Genomic DNA, 21,835 nt, shown 5'->3' with positions numbered 1-21,835 from the left:
GCTAAGCAATGGTATAGACTCAATTTTAAAAGACCATTTGATCTCAACAGAAGAGAAATGCAAGACATTAAAAACATTTTTAGCGTCCATTCTCCAAGTGCCTAGGAATAGGGGGGAAAGTTTTTCTTCCCCCTTTGAAATGGAATGAGAGTGGACTTGCCTTTTGTTAACTAGCATTCATGAGTTCTACAACATATCCTACTGATCTTGCATTTTCTTGGGGGAAATATGAAAAAACAATCCTGGTAAGACTCAATTATCTAAGTCTGCAAAAAGTCTCATCAATCTACTGACATTGACTTTCCAACTCAAGTATCCCCCATTTTTGCCATTTCTTTAGAATCTCTTTAGGTCTAGGAATGTGCCAGCACTGTTGAGGTTGGGGCTGCCATTGAAGATTCACCTCTCCCAGAATTCTTTGTTTCTCTGTTCTCCAGCCCAGAAATATTCTCCTCTAGAAGCCAGTGCCTCTTGTAATTGTCCTGCATCACTGGTACTCAAGCTGATGGGAAATACAATCCTAGGAAGTTTCTCCCAATGAAGGATTGCTACTAGGACTCAGATATCATGAGAGATGCAGTCAGATGGAAATGTTCTTACTTTATCTTCTGGTTCTTTATAATTGACCTCTAAATACCCCATTCATGTGATTGGTGAAGGCAGAAAGAGGGAAGTGAGAGCTATCTTTAGGGCTACCGGAACTGGGAGAGCAAGCAGAAAGAACAGATCTCTGAATTTAGGGATCTAAGAGGCCAGAGTTCAGGGAAGTCAGAAGGATCTGGTACAACTGATTAGGGTTGAAAAATTAGACAATGTTTAGAAAGCAGCAAGAAGCCAGTGTCAGAGTCCACTGGTCTGGTTCCTATGACAGAGCTGGTACCCTAGGAAGCTGCTCTTGAATCAGTGAGGTCTACGACTCGGGATAGGACTGGCATCTGAATTTTGCATTTGTATGAACAAAAAACCAAAAAGGTCATATAGGAATATGATGGGGGGAAATGAAATTAAAGAAAGCACTAAAGAAAATTTGCCCAGCATAACTAAGAAATTTATAGGCTAACTGATGTTGCCTGGTTTTCTTGTCACAGAATGGAGCCTTGAGGCTTCCTCCATTCTCTCTCCCCCAAGGTCTGAAACTCCTGCCATGAGCTCATTCCTACATGAGTCTTCCTACCTCCCAACACCCTGCGTTCTAGCCTTGGCTCTTCTCAATTTCTGCCTATCGATCCATTGAAAAACCCAACCCAACCTCTCACTACCACCCAGACAGACCTTTGGCACTAGACCCACACATTACCACAGTATCACTAAATACAACCTTGCCCCTATTGATGTGACCCTAGCTTTGTGACTTTGGCCAGAATTGGCTTCGGTAAGGGAGGGAGAGCTATTTCCCAAGTTGTCAGTATGAACATTTACAGCCTTGAAATTGGCAAATGCTGTAAATCAGAGTTTGGCTTATTATTTTACTGGCTTTTCTAGACTAAAGAAAGTAATGGAGAAAATGGTAATAATACAGATTAAACTTTAAAGTATATCGTGTGTGCGTGGATCATTTTTTCCCCTGGAGAGCCAATTATGAAACATTTGCCAGCACATCCCTGTTCTGAGAAAATCATTTTAACTCTCTGTGGCTAGTCTCTCATCTGCCAAATGGGGAGAATGATTTTTGAACTAGAACCTCATAGGGGTTTGGTGAGGAAATTACCCAGTCTGACAGGGAGATCAAGCCTCAAAAGCCCTTGTACTGTGTGAAGATCCAGCCCCTTCACATAGCAAAGCCCTGGTCTTAAGAAGGCAGACTCAGCACTAAGAGGGTGGAGCCTTGTTCATGCTTCCCATTTCTTCTAATAAATAAATATGTCATGGGATGCATAATTTAGAGCTAGAAGAAACCTCAGAGACCAGAATTCAATTCATTTATAGATGAGGAAACTGAGGACTGGGGAGGTGAAGAGAATTGCCCAATGTCCCCCAGGTGATAGAGAGAGAATCTGAAATCAGATCCTCTGACTAGATTAAGAAGCCTTTCTGTTGGGCTGCATTGCATAAATTTCAAACTGGTAGAGAGTCTGCATTGACAGCATCTATTGATATAGTCTAGAGCCTCGTCTGGCAAGAAGAACAGAAGGACATGGAAGCTACTGATTTAACTGAAGACGATCAACAATTCTTCTGGACCCAAGGTGAGCCCCCTGGAACTATGTTCACCTTTCTGCAACTCAGCTGCCTTTCTCATCACTCTTATTCCAATCTCTCTTCCCTGATGCTAGGGCTCCCTAGTTCTCTGTGGCCTTGAGACAGGAAACATTTCACATCATTGCTAAATCACTTCTCTAGAAAGTTCCTCAGCCCTAAAAAGCAAAACTCCCAAAGGCCCTCAATCTCAGAATCATAACATTGGAAGTATTCTACCTGGGATCCCCATGTAGAGATTATAAAACTGGTATGGGATTCCTAACAAATGGTCATCCAGCTTCTTCTAGGAGACCTCCACTGCCTTCCAAGGCAACTTTTCTACATCTTTTGGATAGCTTTGAACAAATGGAAGTTCTCTTAATGTTATTGTTGTTCAGTCATATCTAATTCTTTGTGACCCCATGGATCATAGTTTTCCATGGAGTTTTCTTGGCAGAGATACTGGAATAGTTTGCCATTTCCTTCTCCAGTGGAGCCTTTTGTTGGGCAATTAGAGACTAAGTGACTGGCCCAAGGTCACACAGCTCAGAAAGTGTCAGAGGCTGGATTTGGACTCTTGTCTTCTTGACTCCAATTCCAATGCTCTTAACCACTGAACCACAACTGACTCTCATTCTCCTAATACTGAGTCCAAATCTACTTTGCTTTAATTTCCATTGATTGTTTCTAGTTCTTCCTTCTAGAGCTGAGGAGAATAAGTAAAATCCTTCTTCTGACTGACAGCCCTTCAAATATTTGAAGACACTAGAAATGCCCAAGCCTAGATCTCCTATTTTCCAGGCAAAAGTACTATTTCCACTTCTTTTAATATGGTCTCTGATACTCTTCAATTTCCTTATTGTCTTCTTTTGGACATATTCCAGTTTGCCAATATCTTTTTTTTTAATGTGAGTCCTGGGGGCAGGTAGGTGACTCAGTGGATTAAGAGCCAGACTCAGAACCGGGAAATCCTGGGTTCAAATCGGATCTTAGATACTTCCTCACTGTGTGACCCTAGGCAAATCTCTTAGCTCCCATTGCCTAGCTCTTATTGATTCTAAGATATAAGGTAAGAGGTTTTAAGTGAATAAATCATAAAAATTAAAATGTGGGTCCTTCTACAGTGCAGTTCCACTATACTTTTCTGCCCTTACTTCCCACTCCATGGATGGTAAAAGGGAATAGAAGTCAGAGGTCCCAGATCCTTCCTCCTACATCTTTTTTACCCTGAAGAAAGGAGAGCAGTGGCCTTCTCTTTCCTTGACCAAGTCTCCTGGAAAATGTAAAGAACTCTTGACTCAGTGGGGAATAAAAAAAAAAAAAGGAGGCTTGTGTTCCGTGTTCTGGACATACTCTGCCAGAAGGCAAGGGACAAGGGATTCCCTGACCCCTGACATATCTGAGAAGCTCACAGATGCCCCAGCCTACAACTCCCAGAGCCTCATCAGTCCACACACACTGCCAGACCTGCAGCTTTCTCATCAGGAGGTAAAGCTCTCTCCTGCTGAGAGGAAGGAGAGAGGGATGATGTTGGGGCTGAGAGGACTTATAATAGGTGCTACGAGAGGTTAAATAGAGAGACTCTCAGAGAAGAATAAAATAGTTCCTCTACAGCTATGATGGCCCAGTGGAGATTAGATAATCTAAATGTGTAGTGGATTCAGTTGGCATAGAAAATAGTATTCAATGGCTTTGGAGGAGGGCCAGAGAAAGCAGATAGTGAAATTAGTCCAGAGTTGGTGTTTGGCAAGGTGTGCAACACGATGGTACAATGGAACAAAAAAATCAATCGAACTGCTCCATGGGGATAATGATACTTGTACAAAATAGAGCGTGGGCCCTTCACCATTTTTGTGTGTCTCTGGTAGTTGAGTGAAGCCTAGAGACACTTTCTCAGAATTCTATATTTAAGTAAATAAAATCAATAGAGGATTACCAAAGGGAAGTGAAAGCTAGTGAAAATAAAAATGCATTTCTTTCCTATCCAAGTTTATGGACACCATGAAATCTACTCCTGGGCTCCTAAAGGATTCCAGGTTAAGACACCCTGATCTAGAGGCAGCTAGGTAGTACAGTGGTTAGAGAGCCAGACCTGGAGTCCAGAGGACATAAGTTCAAACCTGGCCTTTGATACTTCCTAGCTGCATGACCCTGAGCAAGTCACTTAACCCTAACTGCCTAGCCCTTGCCACTCTTCTCTCTTAGAATTTATACAAAGATCTAAGGTAAGGGTTTAGAAAAAAGAAGCAGCAGCCCAGAACTAGAGGCAGAACACTAGATTTAGCATTAGAAAAGGCCTGGTTTTGAATTTCTCCTTCAACACTTTTTAATTTTGTATTTGTTTAATTATTAAATTTATTTTTTTTAATTTACTAACTTAACAGATATATGTGAATGCAAGTATTTGCATATACAAGTAAATACACAGGTAAGAGGGTGAGTTGTATATGAAGCATCTCCATTATGTGCTGCTTGGAGGGGAGGAAGGGAGTGAATAACAAATTTAACACATAACAACATCAAAGCCTTGGGATATCAGGGCTGTAGCCTGCCTCAGAAGATGCTGCTCTGGACATGAATCTCTCTCCTCCTATAAGGCTTCTTCTCCAAAGCAAAGATGCGATTAAGCCCTGGCATGCCGCGACTGGTCCGTTGGGCCCTGATCCTCCTGCTTTCCATCTTGGTCTTATCCCTCGTGATCGTGGCTGCTCAATGTGAGTGATTCCAAGAGTTCCTGACTCTATTTCAAATGGGGGCAGCCCTGTTTCTCCCTGGTGGTGGAGGGTATAGCTGTGCTAGCAGAATGGTCAGGGAGATGCAGAACCCAGGAAAGTAGGAACCTGGGACTTGATCTGGGCTTTGGTTGGCCATCCTCCTTCCCTGGTGCAGGTAAAGAATGAAGAGGAATTTCACAAGGACCCAAGACCCAGAATCAAGAAGCTCACTCAATCTCTCTCTCTCTCTCTGTCTTTTCCTATACTTGTCTCTCTCTGTCTATCTGTCTTTCTCTCTTACATACATATAAACAGACATCCGTATATGTGCACACATACACATGCCATGTGAGAACTGGAAGGAATCTTTTACCATCTCTAGCCCAACCTCCTATTTTTAGAAATGAGAGGACTAGATCTATAGGGTCCCCTCCTGCTTTAAGTCCTACCCAACAGCATGGTGGGTTTTAAAAAGTGCTGGGGTGGGGAGAAGGGTAGCTCAGTGGATTGAGAGGAGAGAGAGAGAGAGAGAGAGAGAGAGAGAGAGAGAGAGAGAGAGAGAGAGAGGGAGGGAGGTCCTGGATTCAAGTCTGGTCTCATACACTTCCTAGCTGTGTGACCCTGGGTAAGTCACTTAACCCCCATTGCCTAGCCCTTACCACTCTTCTGCCTTAGAACCAATACACAGTATTGATTCTAAGGTGGAAGGTAGATAAGGGTTAAAAAAAAAAGCCCTGGGCATGGAATTGGGCCACCTGGGTTCCTGGTTCCAGTCCTGGATCTCACCTTTCCTGAATTAATCTCCTGATCTCTCTAGTTCAACAGTCTCCTTCCCCCCACTGCATACCCGTCCACCTCCATTCCCTGCTCTACACTCTCCTGTCCTGTCTCTTCATCACCAGCATCCCAGAACTGCCAACAGGGTCCTGAAATTGAGGAAATTCACCCCTCTTCCTCCTCCTCTCACTCTAGCGTGCTAAGACTTCAATGGGCTGTGTGACCTTCTGCTCTCTGGGCCCATTAACTGCTGTGTAAAATGGGATCGTGGTCATTTTCCTCTATCCCTCCATGCCTCCCTCATGGGACTGTCATAAAGATTATAGAACCAAAGAATCTTGGGGTATGAAGGGACCTTAGAGATTGTTTTGTCTACCCTCTGACTGAAGCATCTTTTAATCTCTAGTATAATGGAAAGAGCCCTAACCTGGAAGTCAGAAGGCCTGAGTCCCAATTTCATTTCTACCCCTTCACTAACACTGTGACTTTGAAGAAGTTCCTTCCCCCACCAAGCCTCAGTTTCCCCATCTGAAAATCAGGGGATTACACGCTAAGACTTTTAGCTCTAACATTCTTCCAGTCTGAGAAAGTGGATGAAAGGGTGTTTTGGAAACTATGGCACATAGTGTGTACATACACATAATAACCCTTACCCACTTAGAATCAATACTAAGTATCAGTTCTAAGACAGAAGAGTGGTAAGGACTAGGCAATGGGAGTTAAGAGATTTGCCCAGGGTGGAACAGCTAGGAAGTATCTAAAGGGGACAACTAGGTGGCTCAGCAGATTGAGAGCCAGGCCCAGAGATGGGAGGTCCTGGGTTCAAATTTAACCTCAGACACCTCCTAACTGTGTGACCCTGGGCAAATCACTTAACCCCCATTGCCTAGCCCTTACCACTCTTCTGCCTTAGAACTAATACACAGTATTGATTCTAAGATGGAAGGTAAGGGTTTGAGACCAAATTTAAAAACAGGTCCTCTCTTTTCCAGGCCTGGCTCTCAATCCATAGAGTCACCTAGCTGCCCCATGGTGCATAGTCTATTAGCAAGGTGTCATTATATATAATGACATATAATACATATAACTGATGACCACAAAGCAATACTAAGTCCCCAACCTTCTGTTCCAAGAGCTCAGAGTGATTACTGCTTGATCAAAAGAATTGGCTCAACATTTTCGCATTTCCCTGATTGGATGACTGAGGCACAAAGCCTAGAGACCCCAGGAGAGGGAGGATGTCTGAGTTTTCCATAGCCCATTCTGTGACTGTTGGAGTGATTGGGTCTCCCAAAGTGTTATCAATTCATAAATTGAGAATTAGAAAGAAAGGGGGCACCCTCAAGAGAGTAGAAACAAGACCTGGATTTTGTTTTGGCTCTGTAATTTCTGGTAGCAACACAAAGCTCTGGGGAGATAGAGATGCAATACAGGAAGAAACCCAAGTTCCTTTCCTGAACAGGCATGACACCTTCTTCTCTTCCTAGAGTCCCCACCAGAGAAGAGGTCAGGCCATTCATTTTATCCTGTTTCTCTTCAAAGACAAGAATTTCCCTGACTGAGCCCTGGAACTCATCCTCTCATCACACAACTACCCTCAAACTGTGATTACAAAACCAATGCAAACAAAATTAGAAGGAAAACAACAAATTGGGAGACAATCTTCATAACAAAAACCTCTGACAAAGGTCTAATTTCTCAAATTTATAAAGAGCTAAACCAATTGTACAAAAAATCAAACCATTCTCCAATTGACAAATGGGCAAGGAACATGAATAGGCAATTTTCAGATAAAGAAATCAAAACTATTAGTAAGCACATGAGAAAGTGTTCTAAATCTCTTATAATCAGAGAGATGCACATCAAAACAACTCTGAGGTATCACCTCACACCTAGCTGATTGGCTAACATGACAGCAAAGGAAAGTAATGAATGCTGGAGGGGATGTGGCAAAGTCAGGACATTAATGTATTGCTGGTGGAGTTGTGAATTGATCCAACCATTCTGGAGGGCAGTTTGGAACTATGCCCAAAGCGTGATAAAAGACTGTCTGCCCTTTGATCCAGCCATAGCACTGCTGAGTTTGTACCCCAAAGAAATAATAAGGAAAAAGACTTGTACAAGAATATTCATAGCTGTGCTCTTTGTGGTGGCAAAAAATTGGAAAATGAGGGGATGCCCTTCAATTGGGGAATGACTGAACAAACTGTGGTATAAGTTGGTGATGGAATACTATAATAAACTGGAGGAATTCCATGTGAACTGAAACAACCTCCAGGAAGTGATGCAGAGTGAAAGGAGCAGAACCAGAAGAACATTATAGACAGAGACAGATACTTTGTGGCACAATCTAATGTAATAGACTTTTCTACTAGTAGCAATGCAATGATCCAGGATAATTCTGAGGGACTTAAGAGTAAGAACACTATCCACATCCAGAGAAAGAACTGTGGGAGTAGAAACATAGAAGAAAAACAACTGCGTGATCACATGGGTTAATGAGGATATGATTGGGGATGTAGACTCTAAGCGATCACCTAATGCAATTATTAATAATATAGAAATAGGTCTTGATCAATGATATACACAAAACCCAGTGGAATTGCTCATTGGCTATGGGAGGCGGTGGGAAAAGGGGAGGGAAAGAACATGAATTATGTAACCATGGAAAAATATCCTTAATTAATTAATTAATTAAACTTAATTTTTAAAAAACTGTGATTGCAGGTTTTCAGGAAAAAAAGCATATGAGCCTAGAAGTCAAGACCCTGAAGGACTCTTTGGAGAAAATCAATACCACCTACGGGGTCCTGAAAGAGCACCATGGTAAGTTTCCCCTTTTAGAGGCCTCAGTGGGAAAACCTCAACCAGAGCTCAGACAAAGGTATGTCTACCTTTAATTGTCCTTGTCCTACTTCAGCCTCTCCCCACCCCCAAAATAAATATTTGCATGATCTCCCATGCTCTCTCAGGTAAATCATTTTTATGTGAATGAAGTTCCTGCACGATTATTTATAGCACCTAGATGGATCCCACTTGTAAATAAACTACCCATTCCCTCAAAAACTATATCTTTTTTAATATTTAATTTTACTTAATTAATTAATTTAGAATTTTTTTCCATGGTTACACGATTCATGTTCTTTCCCTCTCCTCCTCCCTCCCCACTCCCAGAGCCAAGGAGCAATTCCACTGGGTTTTACATGTGTCCTTGATCAGAACCTATTTCCATGTTGTTGATGTTTGCACTGGGGTGATCATTTAGAATCTACATCCCCAATCATATCCCCATCAACCAATTTAATCAAGCAGTTGTTTTTCTTCTGTTCAAAAACCATATCTGATGAACTCCCATCAATATATTTATTTTTACTAATCAGCCAGAGGACACAACTGGATTCAAATTGAAGGCACTTTTTTTAAACTCTTACTTGCTGTCTTAGAACCAATACTTATTATTGGTTCCAAAGCAGAAGTGTGGTAAGGACAAAACATTTGTGGGCAAGTGACTTGCCCAGGGTCACACATCTAGGCAGTGTCTGAGGCTGGATTTTAACCCAGGACCTCCCTTTTCTTATCTTGACTCTCTATCCATTGAGCCACCTAGCTTCCCCAAATCAGAGACATTTTCATGAAATAGTAGAAAGAATAGTAGTAGAATGTTTTCTCCTAAGGCACACCTTTTATAAACGTACACCATCCAAGGGAATAGCAAATACATTTGGGGAATGTGCATTGAGGGACATACCCACAGAGAACATATGTATTTAAAGTTCATTTGTGTATAAGCAACTCATTTCTATGACAAAGCCTATGTTTCCCTGTGTTACATCTTGTCATTTCTGCTTTAACCTGCTACAAACTGGCCACAGCATGTATTCTGCTCCCAAGACCCACATCCAGCATCGCTGGCATTGGTGATGGGTTTCTTGATGCCACTAGACACTGATATGCTGGATATGAGGCTACAGGGCTTCCTCTTCTGCCAGCTTGTGGTCTTCAGTCGAAGTCCTCATCTGAGGATTTCATGGTTCTTCTTCCAAATGAGAAGTGGGCTTTGCCTTCTCTGTTTTAGCTTATAGGTTAGAGGTTTCCATTTCAGTTTTCAGCAAGGCATTGGCACACCCAGTAAACAAAATGGGGAAATCCTCAGCTATTTTTTTTTTCATAAGGAGAGGAAGCTGTCAGATCCTAAAAGTATATATAATGGGAAAATAGCACTAATGTCAACAAGAAGCACTTGGGTTTCATTTAAAACAGGCTGAGATGGGTATGGGAAATTCAGTCTCCATTCATACCAATATGGTGGCTGAAGATTTTTCATACTATGGTAAATGTTTTCCCTCTACAAAGTCACAAGCTGGACAGGCATTGTGCTAGTGACCCACCAGATCAGGAGAACATACAGAGAGAAGGGCCAGACAAAGGTCTGAGGCAAGAGAGATGGAGGCATGAATGCTATCCCCATCCAGAGAAAGAACTGTGGGAGTAGAAACACAGAAGAAAAACATGATTTATCACTTATTTATATGGGTAGAGGATTTGGGGTTTGGGGCGTAAAAGATTACTCTATTACAAAAACAAATAATATGGAAATAGATATCGAGTGATAATACATGTGTATATATATACATATAAACCCAGTGGAATTGCTTATCAACTCCAGGAAGGGAGGGGGAGGAGGAAAGGGAGAGAACATGAATCATGTAACCATGGAAAAATATTTTTAAATAAATAAATAAATGTTTTAAAATAAATTTTTAAAAAGAGAGATGGAGGAGGAGAGAGGGGAAAAGAGAGGCCCTCTCTTAGCCAAGTGCCTGTCTGGAAGCAGGATTTCCATTTTCCTGAGCCTACCCAGCTGAGTGAGCCCATTGTTCCCACAGCTGTGATATATAATCATTTGCGTTGGTAAATAGAGTTAGATTTGGGTTCAAATTCTAGCCCTGACATTTAAGAGCTGTGTGAGCTTCAGTATGAACCCCTTTGGGGTTCTTTCCTCTTCTATAAAATGAATGAATTAGATAAAATGCTCTTCCAGTCTGAAATCCTATAGATTTCTTGGCTCCTTGCTGTTAAGATTTCATTCTCTTCTCTCTTGTCTTCTCCTCTTCCTCCCAAGAGAGTCTCTCAAAGATAGTCTCCAAGAACTGGAAGATTTACAATGGAAGTCTCTACTACTTCTCCTGTGATATTAAGTCCTGGGATGAGGCTGAGCAATTCTGTGTATCCCAGGATTCCCATCTGGCAACTGTGACTTCTGTGGGAGAACAGGTAGGTGTACTCTCACCATTTGTAACCTGGGTATTAGTTAAGAGTCTCCCATCAATGGCTCTTTCATAATGCCTGGGAACTCTCCAATGCTGATACAGGGCAGAGAGACAGACTCCTATCAAGGTCCCTAGGATGATTACCCCTGCTCGCAGGATCAGCTCAGTCTCTGTCCTTCTCATTCTGATTCCTGTCACATTGTTCTTTCTTATTCTCAGTCAGGGCAGCAGTCATAATGCTGTCAGCTCTAGGTAGGAGAATGCTGTGTCCCATTAATTGCCCCTTCCCCTGCCAGACTCATCACTGGAAAATACATGGAGACAAACCCACAACAAATACACACACACATACATGAATGCATATATTAAGTCTCCGTCAAATTGTTCCAAAGGAATTTCTTTACAAGACGTTGAAGGGAGAGAGACATTGGATTGGACTGAACGACAGACACACAGAAGACACCTGGACCTGGGTAGATGGGACCATTTATGATGCTGCCCAAAGCAAAGGGTGAGTCCTTCCCAGTCTTTCATTCTCCTGTCAATTATAATGACATTACAGGGACTTACTCAGAGGTAATGAAATTGGAGGTCAGTCCTGGCTGTAAATATAGATAGGTGTATGATTGTGTGTGTGTGTGTGTATGTGTGTGTGTGTGTGTGTGTGTGTGTGTGTGTGTGGTGCTGCTTTATTCAGAATAGTTGCTTGGGAATACTATTATGATTGTTACTTGTGACAGGTTCTCAAACACTGTCCAGCCTTGATGGGCCAGTCTCAGGCAGTTACATCTCAGAGACACAGCTCTAGACTGTTTCAAAAAGAGCTAACGTTACCTCACAGACTGGCATGTCCTTCCTGGAAGTTTAACTCAAAGGCACTAGGGAAGTACCAAGAACATCCACAGCTGTTCTTTCCAAGGGGGTAAAGAAATACACATGTCTCCCCTAGGCACCTTAATATGGTTGAGAAAAACACCAAAGGGAAGACTTATAGAAATCACAACAATGTAGCCAGGGGCTTCCTGAACACTCTAGGCCAGTGATGGCAAACCTTTTAGAGACTGAGTGTCCAAACTGCAACCCTCACGCCTCATGTGAGCCTCCCCTCCATTGTACACCAGATAGGGGAGGAAAGAAGTGCTCCCATTGGGCTGCTGAGCAGAGGGGCAGGGGATGAGGGAAAAATTCTCAGACACATGTGGAGAGGGCAAGGGAAGCAGCCCCTCCAGCCTGTTCTGTCACATGTGCCATAGGTTCACCAACATGGCTCTAAGCTTTCCTGGGTCTCACTTTCTCTGCGTGTCCACAAGCAACCAGGTCTCCCACAAAAATGGCCAACCTAGTGACTATTAAGAATAGGCTTCACTCTTCCTCATGAATAATCAACCAACAAACATTTGTTAAGTGCCTATTACATTCCAGACACTGTGTTAGATGCCATATACAAATACAAAGAACAAAACACTCCCTACTCAAAAGGAATTTACATTTCCATGGAGAGACAATGTAACATATAGAGCATAAATATATAATATTATATAATGAAATGTAATGTCTACAATGTATAACTATGTCATATGAAACTATATATTGTGTATATAATAAGCATATAGCATAAATACAAAGTTAATAAATACAAATATATATGAAGAAGTTAAATACAAAATAGTTTAGGAGGAAAGGTGCTAGCATTTGGAGGGATCAAGAAAGGCTTCATTCAGAAGATGGAGCTTGAGCTGCATGATGAAGGAAGAGGATTTAATGAGCCAGAGGCAAAGAGAGAATGAATTCCAGACATGAGAAATGACCAGTTCAAAGGACCTGGAGATAGGAGATGGAAGGTCATGAATGAAGAACAGAGAGAAAGCAACTCTGGCTGGATTAGAGAGTATAGAAAGGGAGGAGTGATAACCAATAAGGCTAGAAAGGTCAGTTGGAGCCCTGTTGTGAATGACTTAAAAAAAAACTAAACAGAGAAATTCTATTTGATCCTAGCAGAAATAGGAAGCCGTTCGCCTTGGTTAAGTAGGGGAGTCACATACTATGATCTGGACTTATAAGGCAAATTATCTGGGCAGCAATGCACAGGAGAAATGAATCAGGAAGACTAGGAGGCTATTGTAATAACCAAAGGATGAAGTGATAAGCAACTACACCAGGATGGCAACTATAAGAGTAGAGAGAGGGCGTAAGATGCCAGAGATATTGTAAGGTGGCCGTGGCAAGCTTTAGCAGCTGATTATGCCCCATAACATACAATTCTGATATTTCAATAAAGAAAGTTCAGCTCAGGTACAAATGATTTAGCAGACACATGCATACACACATATATACACACACATACCTATATGCATGATACACAGCTATGGTGGTAACAACTGACCTCAATGCTTCAAGCTTCACTGCTATCTCTGGCCATGATTCTAGCCCAGATGATGAGTATAACCAGACTTTGAATCAGAGGACCTGAATTTAAATCCCAAACATACTATTTATTGCTGGTGTGACTTTAGACAAGTCATTTTCCTTTCCTAGGAATCAAGTTCTCCAATTTTTTAAATGGAAGTGTTGAATTAGAGGATATCTCAACTTCCTCCCATGTCTATACCTTCTGGTCTTAGGATTCTATCGATCTGCTCCAGTTCTAATTCCTGCCTCCTTGGGATTTGTGGTTCAGTCATGTCCAACTCTCCATGACCCCAATTTGGGTTTTCTTGGAAAAAGAAACTAGAGCAGTTTTCCTTTTCCTACTCCAGCTCATCTTACAGATGAGGAAACTGAGGCAAACAGGGTTAAGTGGTTTGTCCGGGTTCATACAGCCAGTAAATGTCTAGTGCCAGATTTGAAATCAGTAAGATGTCTTCCCTGACTTGAGGTATGACACTACCTACTGTACCTAGATGCCCCCTTTCTCTGGATATCTTGTATTAACTTCTCAAGTCTTCTTTGGATAACAGAATCTGAGTTAGAAAGAGTCTCAGGGGCCAATGAATCTGCTCTCTGTGAACAGGAGTTGCCCCCACAACATTCCCAATAAATGGTGTTCTACTTTCCACTTAGATTCCCAATAACAGGGATCTCACTTTTTCTAGAGGCAACTCATTGCACCGCGGGACTTCTCTCACTGTTAGGAGATTTGTTCCTTATAATAATAACAGCTAATTTCTATCAAATGCTTTAAAGTTTGCAAAGCAATTTACTCAGGCTATAAAATTTGACTTTTAGGGAAGGGAAAGACTTTAAAACCAAGCAAGACATATAAAGAGCCACAAAATGTAAAATAAATAATTTCACCTACATCAAATTAAAAAGCTTTTGTATAAACAAAACCAGTATAACTAAAATCAGAAGGAAAGCAACAAATTGGGAAACAATCTTCATAAAAACCTCTGACAAAGGTTTACAAAAATTTACAAAGAACTAAATCAATTGTACAAAAAAATCAAGCCATTCTCCAATTGATAAATGGGCAAGGGACATGAACAGGCAGTTCTCAGCCAAAGAAATCAAAATTATTAATAAGCACATGAAAAAGTGTTCTACATCTCTTATAAGCAGAGAGATGCAAATCAAAACAACTCTGAGGTACCATCTCACACCTAGCAGATTGGCTAACATGACAGCAAAGGAAAGTAATGAATGCTGGAGGGGATGTGGCAAAATGGGGACACTAATTCATTGCTGGTGGAGTTGTGAATTGATCCAACCATTCTGGAGGGCAATTTGGAACTATGCCCAAAGGGCACTAAAAGACTGTCTGCCCTTTGATCCAGCCATAGCACTGCTGGGTTTGTACCCCAAAGAGATAATAAGGAAAAAGATTTGTACAAGAATATTCATAGCTGCACTCTTTGTGGTGGCCAAAAATTGGAAAATGAGGGGATGCCCTTCAGTTGGAGAATGGCTGAACAAATTGTGGCATCTGTTGGTGATGGAATACTATTGTGCTCAAAGGAATAATAAAGTGGAGGAATTCCATGGAGACGGGAACAACCTCCAGGAAGTGATGTAGAGCGAAAGGAGCAGAACCAGGAAAACATTGTACACAGAGACTAATACACTGTGGTATAATCGAATGTAATGGACTTCTCCATTAGGGTCAATGCAATGTCCCTGAACAACTTGCAGGGATCTAAAAAACACTATCCACAAGCAGAAGATAAACTGTGGGAGTAAAAATACCAATGAAAAGCAACTGCTTGACTACAGGCGTGGAGGGGATATGACTGAGGAGAGACTCTAAATGAACACTCTAGTGCAAATACCAACAACATGGAAATGGGTTCCAATCAAGAACACATGTGATACCCAGTGGAATCGTGCGTCGGCTATGGGAGAGGTGGGGGGGGGGGGGAGGAAAAGAAAATGATCATTGTTTCCAATGAATAATGTTTGTAAATGACCAAATAAAATAATGTTTAAAAAAATTTTACTTTTATAACTACCCTATCAGGTAAGTGCTATTATTATCCCCATTTTACAGATGAAGAAACAGTCTGACAAGGATTGTGGCTTGTCCAGAATCCCACAGCTAATAAGTATCTAAGGCTACATTTGAACTCTGGTCTTCTTGACTCCAAGTCAAGTGTTCTATCCACTATGCCACCTACATCCACCTGCTCTTAGTTCATTCCTGTGAAATCCAGCTAAACAAATCAAATCACTTGCCCACATTAAGAGCTTCAAATCTAAAAGCCAGAAATTGTTTCCCTGAAAAATTATGTGATTCCCCACTAGATATTAAATGAATTCCTTAGTCTCCATCTCTGGAATGACTCCATGCCTATGATCCCTCACTAGGTTCTGGATTCCAGGACAACCCACCAACTACCTGGGGAAAGAGGACTGTGTGGAGATGAAGATGGAGGCCCTGGCAGCCTGGAATGATGAGAACTGTCAACTAAAATACAAATTCATCTGTGAGAAGCCTCTTGGGTCTTCAAAACTGGACTTCTAGCAGGGCAGCCTCCAGCTTGAAACAGAGCTCTGAGGACTCTAGTTCTGCACCCAGAAGCCTCATCCCAGATCCAGCCTCATCAGGCACTTCCAGGTCTCCAGTCTAGAGCACTGCTGTCAGTCAGCCTTGGGCAGCTGCCTGGATCTCAGAGCCTGGAAGAGGACTCGGACCTAGGAGGATTTCTGCCCCAATCCTAAAGGGTATCCATCCATTCTCGGTCCTCCAAGCCCCCACCCTTAGTCACAAAGTCACAGTTGTAAGAGACTTCAGAGATCAAGTCCAAGCCAGAAGGATGACTCTACAAAAGTCCCTCCTCATCCTCATCTCATAGAATCCCTAGAATCCTTCAAAGCACAGCCGAGCTCATACCCCTCCTCCTTGAGCTGTTTCCTAATCCCCCAATTGCTAGCACTCTTTTTTTAAATTAGTTTATTTAGTCAATTTAGAACATTATTCCTTGGTTACAATAATCACATTGTTTCCCTCCCTCCCCTCCACCCACCCTTCCCGCAGCCAACACGCAATTTCATTGGGTATTACTTGTGTCCTTGATCAGAACCTATTTCCATGTTGTTGGTGTTTTGAAAGTGCTTTGAAGTACTTTACATACACTTTTACTGGCTTTTTATTTATTTTTTCACAGCAGTAGCTTATTGTGGTTTTCCCAAGTATATACATATATATATATATGTCTATATATATAAACACACACACACACACATATATATATGTATATATATATATATATATATATATATATATATAGAGAGAGAGAGAGAGAGAGAGAGAGAGAGAGAGAGAGAGAGAGAGAGAGAGAGAGAGAGACCCTTTATAACATTTGTTTTCTGGCAATTTGTGATCCAAATTCCTGCCGTTCTTCTGCTCCTCCCTCCCCAAAATGACAAATGCTCGGATTACCCATGTGCTATCATGTAATACGTATTTTCATATTTATCATATTGTGAAAGGAGACACATCGCACATGCAAAATAATTCATGAAGGAAATAAAGTGGAAACTCATATGCTTTGTTCTTCATTTAGACTATATCAGTTCCTTCTATGGCAGTGGACGGCCTTTTTTGTCATGAGTCTCTTGGAGGTGTCTTGGATCTCTGCACTGCTGATAATAATTAAGTCATTCATAGTTGATCATTGTAAAATGTTGCTGTTCCTGTGTATTTTTTGTAACTCTCACTTTCTGTCTTAGTATCAGTTCTAAGACAGAAGAGAAGCAATGGCTAGGCAATTGAGGTTAAGTGATTTGCCCAGGATCACACATCTAGGAAGTGTCTGTGTTCAGATTTGAACCCAGGTCCTCCAGAACTGGTACTTTATCCACTGTGCTACCAGCTGCCCACATATAACTCTTTCCACTTTTTTTCTGAAATCATCCTATTCATAGATTCCATCACAATCATAAACCATAATTTGGTCAACTGTTTCCCATTGAGGAATATCCCCTCAGTTTCCAATTCTTTACCTCCACAAAAAGAACTGCTAAAATTATTTTTGTATACAGATGGGAGGTCCTAGATTCAAATTTGTACTTAGAATTTATCAACCTGGGTAAGTCACTTAACCCCAATTTCCCAACCCCCATGCTCTTTTGCCTTGGAACCAATACTTACTACTGATTCTAAAACAGAAGCTAAGGGCTTAAAATATTTTTTCATGCAAATAAGTGCTTTCCCCTTTTCTTTTACAAACCTAGAAATAGTATTGCTGGGTCGAAGGACATGCACTATTTCATATCTCTTTGGACTAGTTCCAAATTGCTCTCCAGAATGGTTGGATCAATTCACAACTCCATCAGCAATTTTACTTGCCTTTTACATGTTGTATGTCCCTGTTGGAATATAAGTTCCTTAAGGGCAGCTCGTGTTTCATTTTGCCTTGATATTCCAGCACCTAATCTGTCTTCCATGTGATAGGTGCTTACTAGGTGTTTGTTGAATTGAACACCCCTAAATTATTAATCATATTGCTTCTGTGTACCTCCCAAAATAACCCATTCAATTTTGTAGACCACTAACTGCTAGCAAATGTTTCATTATGTTGATCTTGAGCTTGCCTCTAGGACAGCGGTTCTCAACCTCTCAATTTGTAGCAATGAGAATACATAATGCATATCAGGTATTTACATTCCAAATCATAACTGTAGCAAAATTACAGTTTTGAAGTAGCCACCAAAATAATTTTTTGGTTTGATGTCACTGCAACATGAGGAACTGTATTGCGGGGTCACAGCATTAGAAAGGTTGAGAACCACTGCTTTAGAACTTCCCCACATTGCTCCTAGTTCTGCCCTTCAAGAACAAGTCTAGACCCTTGTCCCCAAGAAGGCAGAGATGAAAGAAACATGGGTGCCCCGCCAGCAGCCTTAGCACCCATCACTCTAGATTATTCAATCCCCCTTGCTACAACCTCCAGTCCTTTGTTCCATTTCCCTATGCCTCCAGTCCCACAACCCACCATTAGTGGTCCCTGATGATGCTACAGCTTCATGTGCTTCCTTCCAACCTCTCCCTCTCTTTTCCTGCACTGAGCCAGAGAGCATGTGGGGACCATGGGTAACGAGAGCACCAGATGATAGGACAATCCTTTGAAGGCACTGGGGATACTCAAGCTGAAGGAGAAAAGACTCAAGGGCAGCTACTTTTGCTCTCTTCTGAAGGGCACAACTGAAAGGTTAGACCTTCTGCTTGGCTGCAGAGGATAAAACTAGAACCATTGGGGAAAAGTTACAGGGAGGCTGGCTTGGGCTCTGGGGAAGGAAATCTTCCTCAGTCAGTAATAGCCAAGAAGCACTTATTAAGCGCTTACTATGTTCCAGATACTGGGTTAAGCACTGGGAATATAAAAAGAAGCAAAAGACAATCTCCACCCTCAAAGAGCTCACAATCTAATGGGGGAGACAACAAGCAAACAAATGCATACAAACAAGCTTTAGACAGCATAAATAGGAAATAACGAACAGGGGAACAGCATGGGAATTAACAGGGTTTGGAGAAGGCTTCCTGGAAGCCAGGGAGTCAGAGCAGAGGAGGGAGAGCAATCTAGATATGAGGACCGCCTGAGAAAACACCCTGAACTGAGAGAGGAGTGTATCTCATTTGTTAAACAGCTAGGAGGCCAGTGTCACTGGCTCAAAGAGAGGTGTAAGAAGATTAGAAAGGCAGGAAAGGGCTAGGTTATAAAAGGGCCAAATGGAGGACAATTCAGGCTGGTCCCAAGTGGCATGAGCTTTGTCAGGAGTTTGGAAGGCACAGCCTTGGAAGTCTCTGGGGATCCCGAGGTGAAGGCTAGAGGGCCCTTTAGGAACACAGTCTAGAGACAACTCTGGTTGGACTGACTATGTGGTTGCTGATGTCACAGTTCTGGGGTTCTGTGTCTTTGAGGTAGCCTTTGGGGGTGATACAGATGCCTCTGACAGTTCGGGGAACCCTGATCTCAGAATCATGCCTTTAAAAGCACAAAATAAAATACATACAATTACAAAAGATGCCAATTATTCTGACTGACAGTTATCAGAAATACTATTTAAAAGACAAGCTCACAGGCCCCAGGTCTAAAACTACTGCCCAGGAGGCTACTCAGACCAGATGAAGGATCGGAAGAAGAAAACATTTCATGGGCATCATACCTGACTTCATATTTGAAGAGCTGTCCTGTGAATGGGGATTCCATTTTTTCACAAGAGCCCCAGAGGGCAGAATGAGCAGGGCTGGATGGAATTTGCAGGAGGACAGATTTTTAACTACATGAAAGGAAAACCTTCCTTTAAAAAAATGAGAACTGTCCCAAAGATAAATGGGTTTCCTTAAAAGGTAATGAACTCTCCATAGGTCAAAATGTTCAAGACCATTTGTCAGAAGTGTTATAGAAGAGTGTACAGGTCAGGACAAGGCTGGACTACATGAGATGATCCCTGGGGTTCCCCTTTGGCTCTGAAGTCTGTGCAAATTTCTATTAAATCTGTTTAGAGTTACCTGACTTCCCTGGCTTGCTTCTGTGAACTGGGTACCCTAATAAGGAGCTTTATTACCCTCACTGCCCTCTCTGGTGAACAGATAAACCCCCTTTTCCAGGGGAGCAACATGATATCGGGTAACGATCTCTCAACCTAAAATGAGACGAGTTAAATTCTATTCCTGGCCTTGACCCTGCCCAGCAAAATGTCTTGGGGCAAGTAACTACACCATCATACCCCCTCCATTTTTCCATCTATAAAGTGGGGATAACACCTATACTCCCCACCTAAGAGAGCTGTTGTTTTGTAAACTTTAAAGCACGATAGAAATAGGAATTATGATTAGGATTGTGTCATAAACCATTACTGTGATTATAACTACATATTATGATTAGGCAGCTAGGCATTATAGTTGGACTTAGAATCAAGAACATCTGAGTTTGAACCCTGATTCAGACACTTACTGTGTTTCCCTGGGCAAGCCTTTCTCAGCCTCAGTTTCCTCATCTGTAAAATGGGAATAATTATAACATCTGCCTCACGATGTTGTTATGAGGATCAAATGAAATAATAATAATAATAGATAATATTTCTATTTGTTGCTATTCAGTCATGTCCAGGCCCTTCTATCCTTCACTATCTCCTAAAGTCAGTCCTAGCTCATGTTCATTGCTTCCAAGATATCTCTATCTATCTATCTCATCCTGTGCCATCCCCATCTCCTGTTGCCTTCAGTCTTTCCCAACATCAGGGGCTTTTTCAATGAGTCCTGACATCCCATTATGTGGCCAAAGTATTTAAGTTTCAGCTTCAGTATTCGTCCTTTCAGTGAATAATCTGAATTGATTTCTTTATGTATTAACTGACTTGATCTGCTTGGTGTCCAACGGGCTCTCGAAAGTCTTCTCAAGCACCACAATTCAAAAGCATCAATTCTGCAGTGCTAAGATTTTATTAGTCTAATTCTCACAGCCTACTATTCACATTACTACTGGAAAAACCAGAGTTTTGACTGTACAGCCATTTATCAGCAAGGTGATGTCTTTGCTTTTTAGTATACTGTCCAGATTTGCCAAAGCTTTCCTTCCAAAGAGCAAATGACTTTCTTTTTCTTAAAGCTCTTCAGTCTTAGAAGCAATACTTCTAAGCAGAGGGGTGACAAGGGCTAGGCAATGGGGATTAAGTGACTTTCCCAGGGTCACACAGCTAGATCACTCAGACACAGTTAGTGTCTGAGATCAGATTTGAACTCAGGACCTCAATCTACCATGCCACCCAGCTGCCCCCTGCAAACGAGTTTCAATGTTATGACTGCAATCACTGTCTGTAATAACCTTTGAGCCCAAGAATATAAAATCTAGCACTGCTTCCATTTCTTCTTTTTCTATTTGCTAGCAAGTGATGGGACAAGTTGCCATGATCTTAGTATTTTTTTGTTAAGCTTCAAGTCATCATTTATACTTTTCTCTTTTGCCCTCATCAAAAGGCTTCTTAATTCTTCACTTTCTGCCATCAGAGTGGTATCATCTGCATATCCAAGATTATTGATATTTCTCCCATCAACTTTATGTCCATCTTTTGATTCATCCAGTCTGGCATTTCCCATGAGATTAAATATATAAATTAAATAATTTATATAAATTATAAATAAACTTATATATAAATATATATAAATTTATATAAATCTATAAATTAAATAAATGAAAATATACTGTGTTGTCATACTTATTTTCCAATCTTAAACCATTCAGTTGTTCCATGTTCTGTTATAAATGTTGCTTCTTGGCCTGCACACAGGTTCCTCAGGAGACAAGAAAGATGACCTGGTATTATCATCTCTTTTTTTGTTGCAATCCACACAGTCAAAGGCTTCAGTGTAGTCAATGAAGCAGAAGCAGGTTTTTCTGGAACTCCCTCTCTTCTCCCATAACCCAAAGAATGATGGCAATGTGGTCTCTAGTTACTTTG

General features: G+C 41.5%; 1 protein-coding gene across 1 annotated transcript; it reads left to right on the top strand.

The window, feature by feature from the left end:
• The first annotated feature begins 1,890 nt into the window (after positions 1–1,890).
• LOC103099893 (C-type lectin domain family 4 member K-like) lies at positions 1,891–17,037 on the top strand. The gene is made up of 6 exons (XM_007496880.2): positions 1,891–2,186; positions 4,776–4,892; positions 8,397–8,495; positions 10,792–10,943; positions 11,332–11,450; positions 15,740–17,037. Exons 1-6 carry the CDS (start codon positions 2,135–2,137, stop codon positions 15,894–15,896), a joined length of 696 nt encoding a protein of 231 aa, XP_007496942.1. The 5' UTR covers positions 1,891–2,134; the 3' UTR covers positions 15,897–17,037.
• The last annotated feature ends 4,798 nt before the right edge of the window (positions 17,038–21,835 follow it).

This window comes from Monodelphis domestica, chromosome 6, assembly GCF_027887165.1.
Source record: "Monodelphis domestica isolate mMonDom1 chromosome 6, mMonDom1.pri, whole genome shotgun sequence".
NCBI lineage: Eukaryota > Metazoa > Chordata > Mammalia > Didelphimorphia > Didelphidae > Monodelphis > Monodelphis domestica.
This window is presented reverse-complemented; position numbering and strand designations above follow the sequence as displayed.